The 17115-nt window shown below is 44.6% G+C and overlaps 1 protein-coding gene across 3 annotated transcripts in view; it reads left to right on the forward strand.

The window, feature by feature from the left end:
* Nucleotides 1-17115, forward strand: part of ETV6 (ETS variant transcription factor 6) — a 251572-nt gene that overhangs the window by 91132 nt on the left and 143325 nt on the right. For 2 of the 3 annotated variants that reach the window (XM_049627090.1, XM_049627092.1), the window contains exon 2: nucleotides 6536-6665. In XM_049627090.1, the coding sequence (XP_049483047.1) occupies nucleotides 6536-6665 (130 nt within the window). The remainder of the gene's footprint in view (nucleotides 1-6535; nucleotides 6666-17115) is intronic. The other variant, XM_049627091.1, reaches the window with a different exon arrangement.

Here is a 17115-nt window from a genome sequence, read left to right on the forward strand (position 1 = left end):
AGCTTGGACTTATCTTTTGGGATTCCCCATAAATTCTGAAGCCACCGTTGATGGGCAGTGCTCCTTAAATGTAATATCTTATTTCTCCTCATGAGCTGGGAACTTGAACGGCTTGCTTAACCCCTGCGATCTTCAGGTCAGATTCCTCATGTGGAATGGAGATGATCGTGCCCTCCTTGCAGGGTTATTGTGAGTCTGAAATAAACTGAAGCTTTCATGGGAAGCACATTCCAAGTGTTCCCTGAATGCTAGCTCCCTTTCCTGATGGTTGCAGTGAATATCTTCCAGCTGAGATTGGCACATATGTTCTGAGGGGTGTTAAGTATTTATTCTGTAAAGTGATACTGAATTTTAAATGTTGGGACCATCTTGGAAATTCTAGGACTTACGGTGGCAGAATTCATAATGCCTAGTACAGGTGCTGGGTCTTAGTGGACCCTAGAGGGATGATGAAGTATTTCATAATAACCATAGGGAGAAAAATACCCTAATGACCTTTTACAGCAATATTAGACTACAGGGCCTATCGCTCACACTTCTTTTTTATTTATCTTGCTGTCCACCGAGAACATAGTTCTGGGTAAAAGGAAAGCTTACAATGTTTTGACTACATTGTGTCTGATTGACAGACATGGATGCTGTCTTCTGATTTTAGGCCGGGAAGGTGAGGAAAGGGGCTGTTTCAGGTGGAAATACACAGGAATCTGCGTATTTCAGGTCTCGAACCCCTCTTCTCAAATGTCCAAAGGAAGAGCCCTCCTTAGACCAGTAAAGCCAGGCTCCCAGGAAGATCTCCCCGTCAGTATGTGTGTGGTTCGTCGGGCACACGCTCCCTCACCCCTTTCCAAGGGCTGAATGGGCATCTGGGTGACAAGAAAGGAGGGGGGCCAAGCGCATAGTTCCACCTATTCTAATTTGCACAGAGTAGTCCCATTACCCACCCACCTCTGAAACTACCGCAAGTGTGTTAAAAGCCAAAGACCAGTTGGGCTGTACAAATCTAATGGCACTTAGAGGGTGCTCAGGAGAGGAGCTGGACGCTAAGAGGAAGGCCCGCTCAGGCTGTTGGTACAGATGTCTTCTGGAACCTCGATGGGATGGAAAGAGAGCATCACAACTTCACAGCTGGGGTTTGATGGAGCTGGATTTCTACTTCAGAGTTGATGCTTGAATACCTCAGATCCCAAGGTATATCTCAGATCCTAAGGTATACTGCTTCTTTCTGGGGAAATGCCAAAAATGTCATGGCCTGCGGCTCTCAGTGCAGTGTATATCTAGAAAAGAAGACTGGCGTTTGCATCTTTTCCCGGGTTCTTGAAGTTGACCTGGCTGAATTTTGGGGTGGACAAAATATTCAATATAGTTTTTCCTTTAAAAATTTTTTAATATTTTATTTATTTTTAATATTTTTTATATTTTATTTTTATATTTATATTTTATATTTATACTATTATAAATATTATATTTATATATTTTTTATATCTATATAAAAATTTTAAATATTTATTTATTATATATTTTAATATTTTATTTATATATTTATATATTTATATTATAAATATTATATTAATTTTTATTTTTATATTTTATTTTTAATATTTTTTATTTTTTTTAATATTTATTTATTTATTTTTGAGAGTGAGAGAGACAGTGCAAGCAGGGGAGGGGCAGAGATAGAGAGGGAGATACAGAATCCAAAGCAGGCTCCAGGCTCTGAGCTGTTAGCATAGAACCCGATGCGAGGCTTGAACTCACAGACTGCGAGATCATGACCTGAGCCAAAGTTGGACACTTAACCCACTGAGCCACCCAGGCGCCCCTTCAGTGTAGTTTTTCAAGTGAAAGGAATTGGCATTCGAGAGTGTGTTCGTTCGGGTTCTTGTGCGTGTCTGTTTGTATCCCCGGCACCAAAAACCTCAAAAACTGTGCAGCTCCAATTTCTGTCTTGTTCAGGTTTTGGGTGATGTATATAGATCTCGCCTGTTAATGAAAGCTTATTTAATGTAAGCTATAGCCACTGCCTTGAATCATTTCACAGCCAGAGGAGTGTACTTAAATAATTGTGTGTTCAGACTTCAGTTTAGTGAATCTCAGTAAATAACTTCCCACTGGAGACATTTCTTCCCTTCAGTCTCTAGAAGACAAACTGTAGTACAAGCATCAGCTTTCCCAGGCAGCTTTCCCAAAAACCTGCAGGGTGAAAAAGAGATCCTTCCCTCAAAATAGGGAATATTACCAGGTGCCCACCGTATCTCGGGTGCCTGTTGTTTTCCATTGTCTGAGTTGCCAGTTAGAGTGCAGGGAAGGGACATCAAAGTGCAACAGGACGAAAAGGGCAGCTGTAGAATTTTTACCACATTTCCCGGCGAAATGGTCACCACTCTGTTTCCATGACACTCTTCCTCCTGAGAACCTGACCCGGGCTTCAGAAACCATCCTTGGGGTAATCTGGCATTCATAATGGGGATGGGGGCTATTTGGGGAAACACTTCCTAAATCGGGGACATCTCAGCCTTAGAGGAATCTGTAAAATTACCGGTAAACCATCTCTTTGCAAGTACAACCAAACTTTGTTTCTATTCTTCTCAATTCCAGAAACGCTTTATCTTTATTTCCAGAAAGTTAATATTTAATTGGCAACAGGCTCTAAGTGTGTCAACCTTCAGCCTCTTTAAAGAACTAATGGTGTGAAAACAAATGTATAAATGCATCAGGGGGATCCCTGTGATTTATAGAAGCTCTACATTGAATAATTTTGAAAAGGGAAGACTTTTCTGGTAATAAGAAGATTCATTTTTTTGACTTTTCTGTAGTATGCAGCCATGGTAGGGGGTGGTTAGGGGAGGGGAGAGGGGAGGAGAAATACCATTCTACGGAGCATAAAATGTTTAAGCTTATTTTACGTGATAGTCACACGTTCCCTAAGCACTTGATTTAAAAATGAGCAGAATCCAATGGGTACCCTTCATTGGCCCTTCATGGTTTGGGGAGGAAGGAGGACAGGGAATAGACCTCATTTTGGTTTTGGTAGTTAAATGCTTCCAGCAACCTTACTCCATATTCCATTTAAATTAAAAGAAAAAAAAAAAGAAGAAAAAGAAGAAAAGAAAAGCTTTCTATAATGGTTGGTGAAATTTACATTTCATCCCTTGCCTAAAACTATTTTTAGCCTTCTTTCTCTTTTCAGAGCTTTGTGCTGCCCCCTGCCCCCCCTTAGGTTTTACAATTGGTCTTAGAAATGGCAGTGCTTCCCTTTTGTTTCTGCAGGTTGGTTTGATAGGTTGTGTCTGCACATTTGAGAGCAGCACGTTTTCTTTATTTTTTTTTAGCATCTAAACAATAATGTAACCACATCACGGCCTTTTCAGTCACATCGTTGACCTCCGTCAACATGAATGCATTAATGTTGCATTCATTTTATCCCGTACAACACTTGAATGCATTAATATCACTGTCTGTAGCATTTTAATTTAATTAGAGCAGTGGTTATAATCCTCTTGGGAAAAATCGTTATCCCCTCTGTAATGTTAAAATAAAACACCTCTGGTTTTCACCCGACTGACAATTTGCTTTTGAGGTGACTGAGCTCTCTACATGTGTACTCCCCTTCTCTTTGTTGGGGTCGGACCACAGAAGCAGTTGTGAGGATAAAGAGGTTTCTTTTATTTGAGAAATTGGATGTTAGTCTCCTTAAGCCTCTCGGTCTAGATGTCTCCGTCTGAGATAGTGGTGTTTGTTTCTTATTTCTAATTGCTGATAGTCTGCTGGTTATGCCTTGTAGAGGTTAAGTGTATGGTTATAGGAATAGATGAAAAAATATGAACCATGTGAATTGCCCTAGAAATTAACAAAAAGAGAGATAAAGCCTGCAGTGTGAGATTTCCAGGTGTGTGTTTCATTCTGTTAGGAAAGGAGCCCACATACTGGGCAATGTCCTTTCTTGGGTCCCTTCAGGGCTCTACTGGCTGCTGAACTCAGGGTCAGGGTAGGTGTATAATGGCTGCTAGCAAAATGCTCAAGGCCCTAGAAGTGCATTTTGCTGCAACCCCCTCTTGGTCAATACCCTCTCCCGCTGCTGGCAGGTATCTTCGTTCAATCTTTTAAAAAGAGCTTCCCGTCCCAAGCTTAGGGTGTTGCAATATTGCTGAGTAGAAACCGTCGTCTGGAATGAGAATCTAGAAGCTGTCTCCGTCTAGAATTGTTTGGACGTGGGGGTGTTATAAAATCCCAGGGCAAACACTGAAGTGTGGCTTTTCAGTATAGCAGTAAGGACAGGCAACCACTCAGATGCACGCACACACACACCGGGGGCTGCCTCTTGAGAAGGTACAACGGTGATAATTTAGCAAATCAAAATATATACACTTGAAAGGTGATACCTAGCTTGACTCATATCAGTAGGCTAGCACTAGATTTCCCAAGAAACCAAGTAAAATCTGCTCTGAGGCCTGGTTTTCTCCCCTTTTTGACTTTGATGGGTTTGGTGAGGGGTGAGGGAGCTGGGATGACGTGGCCTCTCACTCACAGGGACCAGTTGCAGGATCTGGTGAGTTTCTCCTTGCTTTAAGAGATAGTCATCGTGTTATGAAATGCTGTCTTCCTTTTTTTTCTCGCACTCGTGCCATGCCATTTGAAAACTCTTTGGCTGCACAATGTTTTCTTCATCAACAGTTTCACTTCTGCAAAAACCCTAACAAAACAAAGCTATTTCTGGGAATAAATTTAACGGCAGATAAGATATCTAGACATATATTGGGACTGTTTTTTTTTTTTTTTTTTTTGAGGGTTGAAGTGTGTTAAACTAGAAAAACAGACTGCGTTTAAAATGTTTAAAAAGCCTATCTCTCTTTGAAAACCCCCTAAACAGATTGTATGTTTCCCAAAGGTGTGTTTATGTCTTTGACTCTTTCACCCCTTGAACCCCAAACTAAACACCAAAAGTTATAACTCATCCTTAAGCTAGAGTTGCTCAAAATATGCATGATGGTTGGTAAAGTTCAATAAAAGTGAAGTTGAAGGTTTTGCCTCTGGGTGACCTTTCACAGGACATCATGATTGATACAGAAATGAAATCTAGGGTGTATACGCCTGCCTTTAATTAAATTCACCAGGAAACTTTAGGATGTATGTTTAAACGGAAATACTCCAAGTGCCCTTTTTGCTGGTAGAGGATGCCTCAGGGAAGGTATAGCAATTCCATTCGGAAATTACAGAAATATGTATATATTCATTTAAAATTGAAACTTCCTACCACAACCACCAAACTTTCCAGGCTCTGAGCAGAAGAAAAGTTTTAATTTGGTTATACGGCCAGGGGGACTCCCCTGCTTCCCTTTTGCACATTTGATGAAGTATAAAATGTTAGAGAACTGTCTTTCCAAAACATAAACACCCACTTTGCTTTATTTTCATCTGCAATTTTTCTTTTGCTCCTGATTCTTGTTTTCATAATGGCATCTTCCTGATCTTTCCCCCAAACTTATTTTTGGACCTTGTATGTCCCACTTTGCTTTGCCCAGTTGAACCACAGAAACGAATGGAAGTTATGTTTATTTATGTATGGACTTTAAGTCAAAGTAGTTGGTATATAGATTTGAGATGCAAATCGTACTGCTCGTCTAGCTGAACATGATAGTTGGTTCCTTGTCATTATTTGCTGTTTTAATTTGAAGCTAGTAATAATCCTTCTCATCCCAGCCAGTTGTTTTAATTGATCTAACAAACACTGCCTGTTTGAATTTAAACAGTGGGTCTGCAGTTGTCAGTTGAATTAAGTACCTTCAATTAAACAGCACTTTCCTTAAATGCAGACAATTCTTGAATGAGCTCTGAAATACTTGAGAAGGAAAGAAGCATGTGTCTAAGATGGAAAATGAAGGGACAAGGAGATACTGTTAATGTTGCAGATAGTTCCCTGCTATGAAGGAAAAAAACATTGGATATTTTTGGTTTCTAATGAGATAGGTAGGCCATAGAAAAATCTTGTTTGTAGATTTATTAACTAAATCTGGAGTTTACAAGCCATCACTTTGAGCTCACCTCTCATTGGATCTGAGTACAGAATCATATTTGCATTAGGAACCGGGGATATTGCCAGAGAAGAGGAAACGTGGTTTTAATGTATGGGTGACATTAATTATGTGACTTGGACAAGTAATTTTTGACAGTAGTCTTTAAAGCCATTCTCTTGGACATACGGTTTCATTTCCTCCGCCTTGTCTCCCCTCTTGACTTGAACAAACCTCTAGTACAGAGGGGAGGGGAAACGGACACCCATTGACCTGAGTCCAAAGGAGAAGCCTGTGTTAAGCCTTTCCACAACCTTGTTACAAACCCCAAATGCTGGGGATCTGGAAGACAACTGAAGTGTCTGGAAAGGGGGCGAGCGGGAATGATGTGAAGCCTGGTTGGCCAGTGCTCAGATGCCCCCTCTCCCTTTTGCCCCCCACCCCGCGCGCTGTTTTCACACCTAAGTCAGTTCCAAGCTTTCATTGTCTTCTTCCCCCTCCCCTCTTCCTGCCCTTCTTGTTAACAGCAGGAACGAATTTCATATACACCTCCCGAGAGCCCGGTGCCGAGTTACGCGTCCTCGACTCCGCTTCATGTTCCAGTGCCCCGAGCGCTCAGGATGGAGGACGACTCGATCCGCCTGCCCGCGCACCTGCGTGAGTGTTGGCGCGCATGCGCGCGGGGGTGGGAGGGAGGACAGACCGCCCTAGGGCCAGAAGGACAGACTGACTGAGAGGGGAGTGGTTGCCTGCGCGGGGACGGGGCTTCAGGCAGGAGATTGGCAAGCTCTGAGATGGGTGGCACTCCTGATGTCCACCGTGAGAAGCTGCTTCGAGGTCTTTTACCCCTCTCCCCCCGCATTGATGGCTTCGAAAAGCTTGAGACTCCTGTCCCTTGTTGACACGTTACCCCCAAATCTGGAAGTGTGCACCATGTAGCAAGGTCAACTACATCTCCTAAGAGGCAAAGTGAACGTTTTTGGAAAGTTTGCTTCTCTTCCTGAGTTCACCCGTAACTCCTCTAGGATTTTCGTAGGCCCCAAATTTTGGGCAGTTTCTGAGTCAGACTCCCTCCCTGCTTTGCTTTTAGGCTGTGTGCTCTTCCTTTCTTTACAGGGAGGGCCTTCCCGCCATTTTTTTTCCTTTTTTTTTTTTTTTTTTTTTTATGTTGGCTGCTTTTCTTTCCTTCGTTTTACTGCCCAGATAGGGCCTCTCACTCCTGTCCTTTCTTTTGCTCCCCTCTCCTGCTTCTCTTGTGCCTGCATTGCCTTCACGGCCGCAGTCTTTGTGGTCCTTCCACCTCTCTCTCTCTCAGGTCACCTCTGCCCCTTGCCTCTACCAGCTCCCTATCTGTAGCTTGGCAGAGTATCGGCACCAACACACTTGTGCTGTTGGGGCCAGTCTCCAAAGCAGCCGACACCTGTCATTTCCTTTTTGTCTTCCTTTCCTGTGCTGTCACCCAGCCTCTAGATGATACAGTGTGATGGGGCAGCTGGGGAGAATGAGTCACCTGATTCCCACCCTGATCACAGTGTCCAAGAAAATGCCAGGTTTCCTGGCTTGACTATTGCCCTGAGGGCTCAAGTCCAGGTTGTAGGAAGCACGGGGGGTCACCTTGGCCCTTCCCTAGCTGATGCCTCAGACTTCCGTGGTGGCGCACACGGTTGTGCTTGCCATCTCTTTCTGGCATGGTAACGCTCCCCGGGATGTTCGCCTCCTCTCATCCCGTCTCTCCTCAGAAGCCAGAAGGTTGCTTGCTGAAAGTGGAGAACAAAAGGAGACAGAGGATGCAGGCTTCTCTTCCCTCTCCCTGTGATAATTCAGGGAATCAGGTGACTGTGTTGCTGGGAAATCCTGGGGGAATATTGCTGGCTTATTCCTTCTCCTCCGGTGAGGACGCTTGCCGGGCTTCTGGTGAGGACTTGAGGGCCGTGAGAATCCGTCCCCTCCTCCGGCTTGCCGTGTCCGACGGTATTTACAAAGTTGCTACGAGTCACAGGCAGGACATTCCAGCTTCGCTTGGGCAAGGAGGTAAAGGGCACAGTTGCACGCTACCGTCTTCTCCACAAGATGAGATGCGGACTGTAGAGGTGCCCGGGTCACGACTGCAGGCACCATTGTCCCTGGTAAACTGGAATGTTGTGGCACCAGTAGAGTAGACAGGACTGGAAAAGGAACCACAGTCAGGGAATAACATCTTTTCCTCCGGAAGCTGTCTGGTGGCCAGTAGTATATTCGCTTCGGGAACATTCGCTTCCACGTCGAACATGGTCATGCCTTGCAGAACACTGTTACCATCTAATCTCATTTGTTTATTTATTCAACACCGTGCTGCACCAAACACTCTCCTGGATGCCAGGGATACAGAAATCAACGAAGCAGACCAAACTCCTTGCCCTTTGAGAGCTTCACGTCTGGTACAGAGGGAAAAAAAAAAAAAAAAAATGTGTGAGTCCTCGTCCCAAACAGGCTGAAGTTTCTTTCATAGCTTTTCATCCCTTGGCTTTGAGACATCTGCCCCAAGAAGGCCCCAACTCTTGGTTCACCTCTGGATGCCTTTGCTCTTGTAAGCTCTTTTACCACACGGGGCTCTCGCCCCACAAGTAGTAACCATGGCAAAACCAGCTAAGACACACACCGAACCGGAGGATCTTAATTCTTAACTAGTTCTGCTGTTAAAATGAGCTGTTGGAATGTGAGTCAGGCATGATAATACCCAGTTCTGCCATACAAGATGGTGATGGGACAAGAGACGGTTTCCTGGCCCTCTTACCTTTAACATATCATGATCTCACTGAAGGACTCTTTCTCCGCACTTGGACCTGTCTCTTCCATGCCAACGCTGTTCTGGAGTAGACGGTTTCCTCAGGGGCCACGACTGGGCCACTCCCTGTGCCTAGCACACAATTGTAATAGCTAATATTTGTCATAGGATAACCCTGGACCAGGCACTGTGTGAAGTGCTTTATGTAAATTATTTTATTTAATTCCTCCCAGCAGCACTTGTAAGGTAGATCTTCTTTTTCTACCCATGTCAGACATAAGGAATTTAGGGATTAGAGAACTTACGTTAACCTGCCAAAGTCACACAGTTAGTAAGAGAGAGAGTCAGGATTCAAACTCAGTTCTGTCTGACCCCAGAGCCAGGCTCTTACCTGTTGTGCCACTATGTAAGTGTGTTCAATACATAGTTTTTGCAGAGATGGATGAATTCGGGCTTGACACTTAGCCAGGATTCACCCGTGTGGCTGTAGTGGCCAGAATGGTTTATGGCTGGAATCTTCTAACCGGTCAGTGAATTGTTGAATAGTTTGCTTATCTCCCTCGGATGGGTGGATGGAGGGATGGATGGATCCCCACATAGATTATCACATCTAGGATTATCATATCTAGGATTGTAGCATATGACTGCTGACTTTAGGATATAATCAGTTGATAGAATATGGATTCAGGTCAGGGTAATGCCTTCTGTCTGGCAGCCTGACTCTAGAAACCTTCTGGGTAATCTGCATGAGCCCTGTTGGTTCCGACATCTGGAATGAATCCTGTGCAAATGGAGGTTCCCAGGCTTTTGTTGTTTGTCCTCAGCTGGGGCTTTCCACATGAGTCTGAGCCGCCTGCCCCACTCTCCTGTTCCAGGATTCGGCTGCCCATTGAGCTGTTTGAGAAAGCTCTCATGTAGCCCCTAGGATGGTTGAGGCTGTGCCGTATACTGGAAGATGCATCCCAGCTGGGTTTCCAAACCTAAAAGAAAATAAATATTCTAGCAAGGGAATTGGGTTATTGCTGTTTTAATCTGGGATTCCAGACAATTCCCAATGGAATGCTCATGGAAAGTACGGGGAAGAATCTGGAAGCCAAGACAGCAGCAGGACATTTATGGTATTGCTAGGTTGAAAGCATTTTTAGCTGCTTGTTTTAAAGAGATACTCACCAGACTGGTATGCGTCAAAGTAGCTTCTTTTCACCATTTGTCCTCATTGATCTGCAGAAAAACCTTCTCTCTTAACTCTTTCTTTTTCTCTTTCCATTCTGCAGTCAAAATATAGCCTTTCCTGGTTGGAGAGAAAGTAGGGGTGATAATGTTTAAGATTCTCATACTGAGGGTTTCTCACCATTTTGTTCTGCAAAGGCAGAGCTATATGCCCAAACGGAAGGCGTGTGACAAATTAGCAAGCGATTGAGAAGTAGAAAGTAATGCCTTCTACCGGCCTGTGATAAAAACAAATGGTAAATGGAGCAAAGTGTTAAGTGGTGATTAAAGAGGGCTTGATAGGGCCAGGTGGGGTACTCTGGGCCTAGGAAAGGAGGTGAGCGAAGGGGAGAAGGGCCAGCCCCATGCTGTCCTGGTCTGGCCTCCTCACTGCCCACATGTGCAGGCTGGTACCTGCCAACACAGGTTCCTGGAACCACCCTGTTCTACTAGGAGAGCAAACACAAGGATGTTTATTGAGAAGATAGAAAGGGCTTCTTTCCCCCTCCACCCCACCCCCCTTCCACAGAGGATACTGACTTAGTTTTTAAGCTTGAGGGTAGAAGAGCTGAAATACAACAATTGTAACAGGTTGGGTGAAAGACACAAAGTTCTACTCCTTAAAGGGAGTCTAAGCCTCTTAAGGTTCCTTGAAAACACAAAAAGGATCGAAGGCCCCCCAGAGTAGCTGGAGGAGCTCACTCTTGACTCTCTAAGCAGTGAAGGCGGTGGCCTCATTCTCACCAGGGGCCTCCTGTTGTGAGGGCGAGACTTTGTCTCATTTGTCTGCCCGAAGACCGCTTTTCTCTAAGTGCCTGGGGGGAGTGTGGGTGTTGAGGGGGCAGCCAGAGGTGCCTCATGAGGTGGTGCCCACCCTGTGAACCTCTCAGCCTCAAACAGTGATGCTGGGGGCTGCCCATCTGATTCCAGGAAAGTATGCTTCAGATCTGTCAGCAGAATTTAAATCACTACATGTCTTTTCTTTCCTTTAAATTCCTTTTTACATGATCATTTTGGATTTAGTTGATAGAATCCCATCTGATCACAGGTTGACATGATGCTCTTTGCCCAAAGACCTTGCAAAATTTTGCAGGGCCAGGTGGGCCTTCTAAAATCCCTGCGAACTGGTATTTAAAAGTCGGAACCGAGGACTCATTCATCATTTTTAATAGGGTTACGGTTTATGATGCTGTGGGTTAATAAATAGCCATAATAGCCGCTCAGAGTTTTCTAGAATCGGAACACCAGAAATAGTCCCTTGGCTCTACTTCCTTTCCTTGTGAATCTTTCAAAATTCTTACATTACTACTCCTACTTGTGTGTGTTTAATAATTTAATTTAATGCCTTCCTTTGGAAACGTTACCTCGCTGCTCACCCACTTGGTGATTTTGCCTTCTCAGCAGAGTAACTGAGTTGAAGACAGTCACATGGCGAGCAAGGCTATATTAGAACCGGGATAGTGAAAAGAGATGCACTGCCTCTCTTTTCTAATTAGCTGGAGCAACCCACAATTTTATATGCTTGCAAGTTAATTTTGTTCCCTAAGAAGACGCAAAAATGAGAATTAAATGGAATCGTGGCTAGTATTTTATATTGTTATGAGCCACAGCATGTGCTCGTATATGTTATCTCATTTAATCATGTACCAGCCTTTGAGGTAGGTGTTACGGATTCTGTTTTATTGATGGGATGACTGTGGTTCAGGAGGTCCACCGAATTGTCCAGATTCACACAAGCCTGTGAGGAGCCGAATGTGATGTCTACCTTGGAAGTCATCAGTTAGGCTTCTTAGGAGAACACAGAATGACAGAGTCTTGTGGACATGAAAATACAGGCACCTCTGACTGTTGGAGTCTGGGTGGCCGTGGGCGCGGGGGACTGGGAGCACTTGGGCTCTGGTAATGCACTTGACCATTAATTTGCACTGAACCTCAACACGTCGGCTTCCACCAGGAACCAGAGGCTGTTACTGTGAATAATTCACTCCTGTCTTGCCCACCCATCTCTACTGTTCCTCCCTCCTCCCTCTCTTGTGAGCGCAGGTTGATGTTCAGTTTCTGTCTGCAACAGAGCTGCCCGTGAAGGCCTCAGAGGGCCAGCTCCAGGAGTGGGGCCCAACCACATTCCCACATTCCCTGGCATTTCACCAGGAATGGCCTCCTGGGAACAGGTCTCACTGCGTTTTTGGTGTTTCCAAAGGAAAGGGCATGGTAATAGAAAGGACGTGGGTTCAAGTCAAGAAAGAACTGAGTGGGCTTGGATTCCAGGGCTCCCTCTCTCTGTTAGAGATGATTTAGTCTATAACTCAAATTTCTAAGATACCTACTCATGAGAGTTTCCTGTAAGGATCAGAGCTAACTCACGGGGAGCACCTACCATGGTGCCCGGCAAACAGTGGCCAGTAACTCACAAGAACTCTGTTTCAGTTCCCAAAGCTGGTAAATAGCCTGTTTAGGAGGTGGCTTCCTCATTTTTAAGGGCAAAGAGAAGCATGTATGTCCTTGTTTGTTTCACTAAAGAGAGGGCCTAGAGTTCTGTCTGTATAGCATCGGGACCGATTTTCCATCAGTCACACTGGAAACCAGCTTTCTTTTCTAACGTCTCTAGGATTTCCAGGAGCTCAGTTCCACTCTCGGGCACTTTCCTACCCAAACCCTATCTGCACGTCTGTCTGGAATGGTTTTTCTTCACTGGCCTTGCCCAAATCTGTAGGTCTCCTTCCACGGCCTGTCCTACCCTTCTTCTAAAACCCAGCAAGTCCTCCCGTGTCCTTTGCCGTTATCAGTATTCCAAAAATGGCCTCTCCTCACGCAGCTGCCTGTGACGTGTTGTGACATCACCAGCAGAGTTGAGGCAAGGACACGGGGAAGATTTAATTCTCAGTCAGAATCTGACAAAGCGATAATGACTCCCAACAAAGATGGCCAGCCACCAGCATTTTGTATCTTGTCCTCTGCCCCCCACCCTCCAAGCCTTCCTTTGGGTGCCTTCACCATTCACATTCAAATGCTTAAAGGCTTTCTCCTTTTCCAGCAGCACGTGAGGCTGTATCAGGGCCCTGCTTAGCTCTTTCAAACAGCTTGAAGAGAAAAAACAGCCCACAACCGAACAGCCAGGATGCTTTGGAAGGGAAATTTCCTTTTTGGGCTCACTGTCTGAAAGAATTTCCGATGCAGGCAGACGTTAATTCCTAGCTCCATGCTTCCTGATAAGGAAGCAGCTTCAATAAATGCAGCTATTTATAGATGTCTTTTTTAAAAAAAAAAAAATATATAACCAGAGGTCTATTGACCTTTTCTTTCACTTTGCATTTCATGCCGTGCGCTCCTTGTACATTTAAGGCAGTTCCTCCAGCAGAAGCTCTGACAAAATGCCTGTGATCCCGGGGGGATGGGGAAGGGAGGGCTTTCTCTGTCTTTGGAATTCTGAAGTTGATGTTTGGCAGTCGTTGGCAATTGGTGGTCCCTACTTGGTCCTGTGGGCTATTTGTGTGAACCCAGAGATGCCCAGCACTGTTCTAGGCCCCATATTGAAAGAGTATGACAGACAAAGTGAGACAGCCATTTAAACTTAAGAGCCGATGAGAACCAGTCAGTTCTCTGAGTAGAGACTTGAACAGTGGGAAATAAATGATATTCCCATTTCTTCTGTCTCCTCTCAACTGTCTCCCCTGGGATTTTCCAACCATTAGTATCTCTGCGGTCTCTCTCTTGGCATATTAGGGCCCCTGTCCATTAAGGTCCATGGCCAACTTCATCTGTTGCTACATAATCCTTGCTGACCGGCATGATGAAGATTCAGTGTGAGGTTGGCTTGAAATAGCTTCCCTAGGTTTCTCCTCACGTCCTCTCCATTATCACAAAGCACGGATTGGGTTGAATCTATACAAATAGGATAAAGTCTCCATTCTCAAATAAAAGATATTTTCTCCCATTTTGCTTTATGCCTAAGTTAAATCTTATCAGTGGCTTAGACGCTTGGAACTTCTGACAGGAGTGGCTTTGACCTCCTCATCTTTATGTTTTTCCAGAGGTGAAAGTTACCAGGGGACCTTCGATGTTACTGATTTCCCTGTTGCCATAGGAGGATTCTGGTTCAGTTGCCTGAACCGTCCATGTGTCTTCTGGGCGTTCTTTCTTCTTGTCCCTTCTGAAGGCAGGTAGAGTAGGATTTTAGAGATATAAACTGTCCCTGTCTCTGGCCACATGCTGACTGTAAATTCCCAAGAATAATTAGTTACCCTGCCCTGATCGTTACTGCTTCCGTCTTGGGTAGGTGGATTAAACTCCATTCCTTTGAAATTAGACTCTATTTCTGTTTCCTCTAGATCATGGATAGAAATAGCCTCAAATGGAGCTCCAAGATTTCAGTAATAGAAATGCAGATTGCAGATATAGGTACTGGAGAAAGAGCTGTGGATGTGTGGCGGATGCCGATTAGATGCTTGAAAGGAAAAGTCTAACTGGTGCAGGGCTGTGCGGGGAATACTTGATTTCACCAATTCGCTGGGGCTGAATTCTCTACTCTGGGGATGGGGGCATTAGCTAAAGCGGTTCACTGAGGATGGGGAAGGTTTGCAACAATCAAGAGGAAAACCAAAAGGGACCTAGGTGAGTCTTGAAGGGTATGGAATAGTACTGTCTTAAGAAAAATTACGGGCGTATCAGGCAGTCTATGTAGCTCCACTTTAGAAGTAACAGTATTAGGACTTACTTACTGTTTGTTTTCTAGGAGTGGCTTATCTTGACAAATGCGTGTCTTTTTCTTGTTGTCATACCCCACTTGCCCACTTTGCCAGAACTGTGCTGCTTCCTAGGAGCCATTCTGAGGTCAACTGTATACAAGATGCCACCCTAGGGAGGCCTGGGTGGCTCAGTCAGTTGAGCATCCGACTTCAGCTCAGGTCATGATCTCGCAGTCCGGGAGTTCGAGCTCCGTGTCGGGCTCTGTGCTGACAGCTCAGAGCCTGGAGCCTGCTTCGGATTCTGTGTCTCCCTCTCTCTCTGTCCCTCCCCTGCTCACACTCTGTCTCTCTCTCAAAAATAAATAAACATTAAAAAATTTTTTTTTAAAAAGGATGCCACTCGAAAGAAATCTCTGTTGCAATAATATGCAGAATAAATAATCATCGTCACTGCCGTTTATTGAGCACTTTCTGTGTGCCAAGACCTTTACATAAATTATCCTGAATAATCTCTAACACTGGAAGGTAGATACTGTGTTTGTGTCTGTATCTGTATCTGAGGCTCAGAGTGGTAAATCACTGGATGAGGTCACACAGAGAGAAGGTGAAGGAGCCATGATTTGAGTCCAGATTGAATCCCCAAATTTAGGCTTTTTGTCACTTTGCTGTGTTGCTTCTTCATTAGGAACTGATAGAAGTCGTGATTAGAGGCTGTTGGTTGGCAGGAGAAAATCCAAGCAAACAGGTTGCTGGCTTTTTTTTTTTTAATTTAAGCAAAATTTTTATAAACGATAGACAAGGAAGGCCAGAGGGGTAAATGAGTGACACAAACTAAATTACCTTGTGAATATAGAGGAAGAAAAAATTTTCAAATTCAATCCTCTATGCAAACTGTTATTTGTAGCGTATTTTCAGGTACCTGTATAAATTCTGGAGTGTTAGAAATAAAATTAAATAAAGTAAAAGAATCATGTTGTCCACAATGTTCCTTCTTTGAAAAAGAGATGATCTACCCCAGATGACTGTTAAACAGCAAGAAAGATGCTGTGCTGGAACGGAGATTGTATTACTGGGTTCAGGAATGAAAGCATTTCACTTCCTAATACTTTATGTTAGTCTGACATGCTTCAGAAAAATTGTCTGACATTTTGGTGCCTCAGTTTACCAACATGCCCTATGTTCCAGGAAATTCTGCTGCAGGGTAATAGAGAGCAGGGAGCACATTTGTTGGGCTTGATCCTCTGAGCGTTGGCCCCGGCGTGCTGGCTGGTGGGGTCATGCCAGACAATCCGTTCTCTCTGCCAGTGTGGTAGCTTCCTCATATGAAAAGCAAAGTAGCCTGAGTGCAGGATTTTGCTGGTCCTTCACAGCTCAAACATTTTATGTGTTCTAATTCCAGAAGAGAACTAAGAAGGGATATGGGCAGTGGAGCATCATCTATAAATGCTAAGCATCATGGTCATTCACTTGATCTCAGTGCTCAACATCAAATTTTGGTTCGGATGGTGGTGTTTCAAGGATACAGGAGATTATCCTCTACTTTCGCCGTGATTGTTTTGTGAGGACGCCCTCGCACAAGGAAATATGGCAGTTCAACACCTGACGCTGTTGGATGCTTCCCTGATGATTGAGATCAGGTATGGGCGCAGTTCCTCGGCCTTCCAGATTTTCTGAAGGCTGTTGCGTCCACTCACACCTTACACTGGGTCCCAAGAACCTTCTCTCTGATCTCAGGCCTGCTTCCTAATTCTCGTAGACCTGAGAAGTATCTGTGAGTTGGCTCTTTTCCCAGGGCATTACGCACAGGTGTGGCTTCTGGTAACTACCCCTTGACCCCAGCTGCGCGACTTGTGGGAATCCCCTCTGCACCTCAAGGCATGGTTGCCTTTCCTGTAACCTGTAAAAATGACAATGTGTATGTTTCTCCCTCTGTCGATGTCCACTGGGTTTCCAGCTTTACAAAGCCAGCTGATCTATCTGCATGGATAGGGCCACCATATCCTCCTTCAGCCGGCCCCATAGCAGATGCACAATTAATACTGCATTAATTAATTATAAGGGGGGGGAAGCACAGTTGGCAAGGGAATGAAGGCTTTCAGCTTCTAAAGTGAGGCTTTGATGCTGAGCTTTAAAGTACATTTCCATCCGCCCCAGCCAGCAAAGAGAATCTGTGACACTCCTACCGTCCCATGGGCATGAAAACTCACACCCAAGAAACTATTTCTAAATAGGGGCCCTGAACTAGTTACTCAAATCATCTGCTTGTTGCCTCAGGCCGTGAAAAAGGGGCGTAGGATTAGGGAGAAAAGAATTGCCCAGAGCAGCCGTGATTCGCAAACAAAGCTGATGTGTGGTTTTCTTTTGCCTCCTCAAGTAGCTCTCAGGTCACCAACACCAGGAACTCATTGTAGAGAAACAAATGTGAGCAGATGACTTGTTGCCAACCCTC

The sequence above is a fragment of the Panthera uncia genome, chromosome B4 (genome assembly GCF_023721935.1).
Source record: "Panthera uncia isolate 11264 chromosome B4, Puncia_PCG_1.0, whole genome shotgun sequence".
NCBI lineage: Eukaryota > Metazoa > Chordata > Mammalia > Carnivora > Felidae > Panthera > Panthera uncia.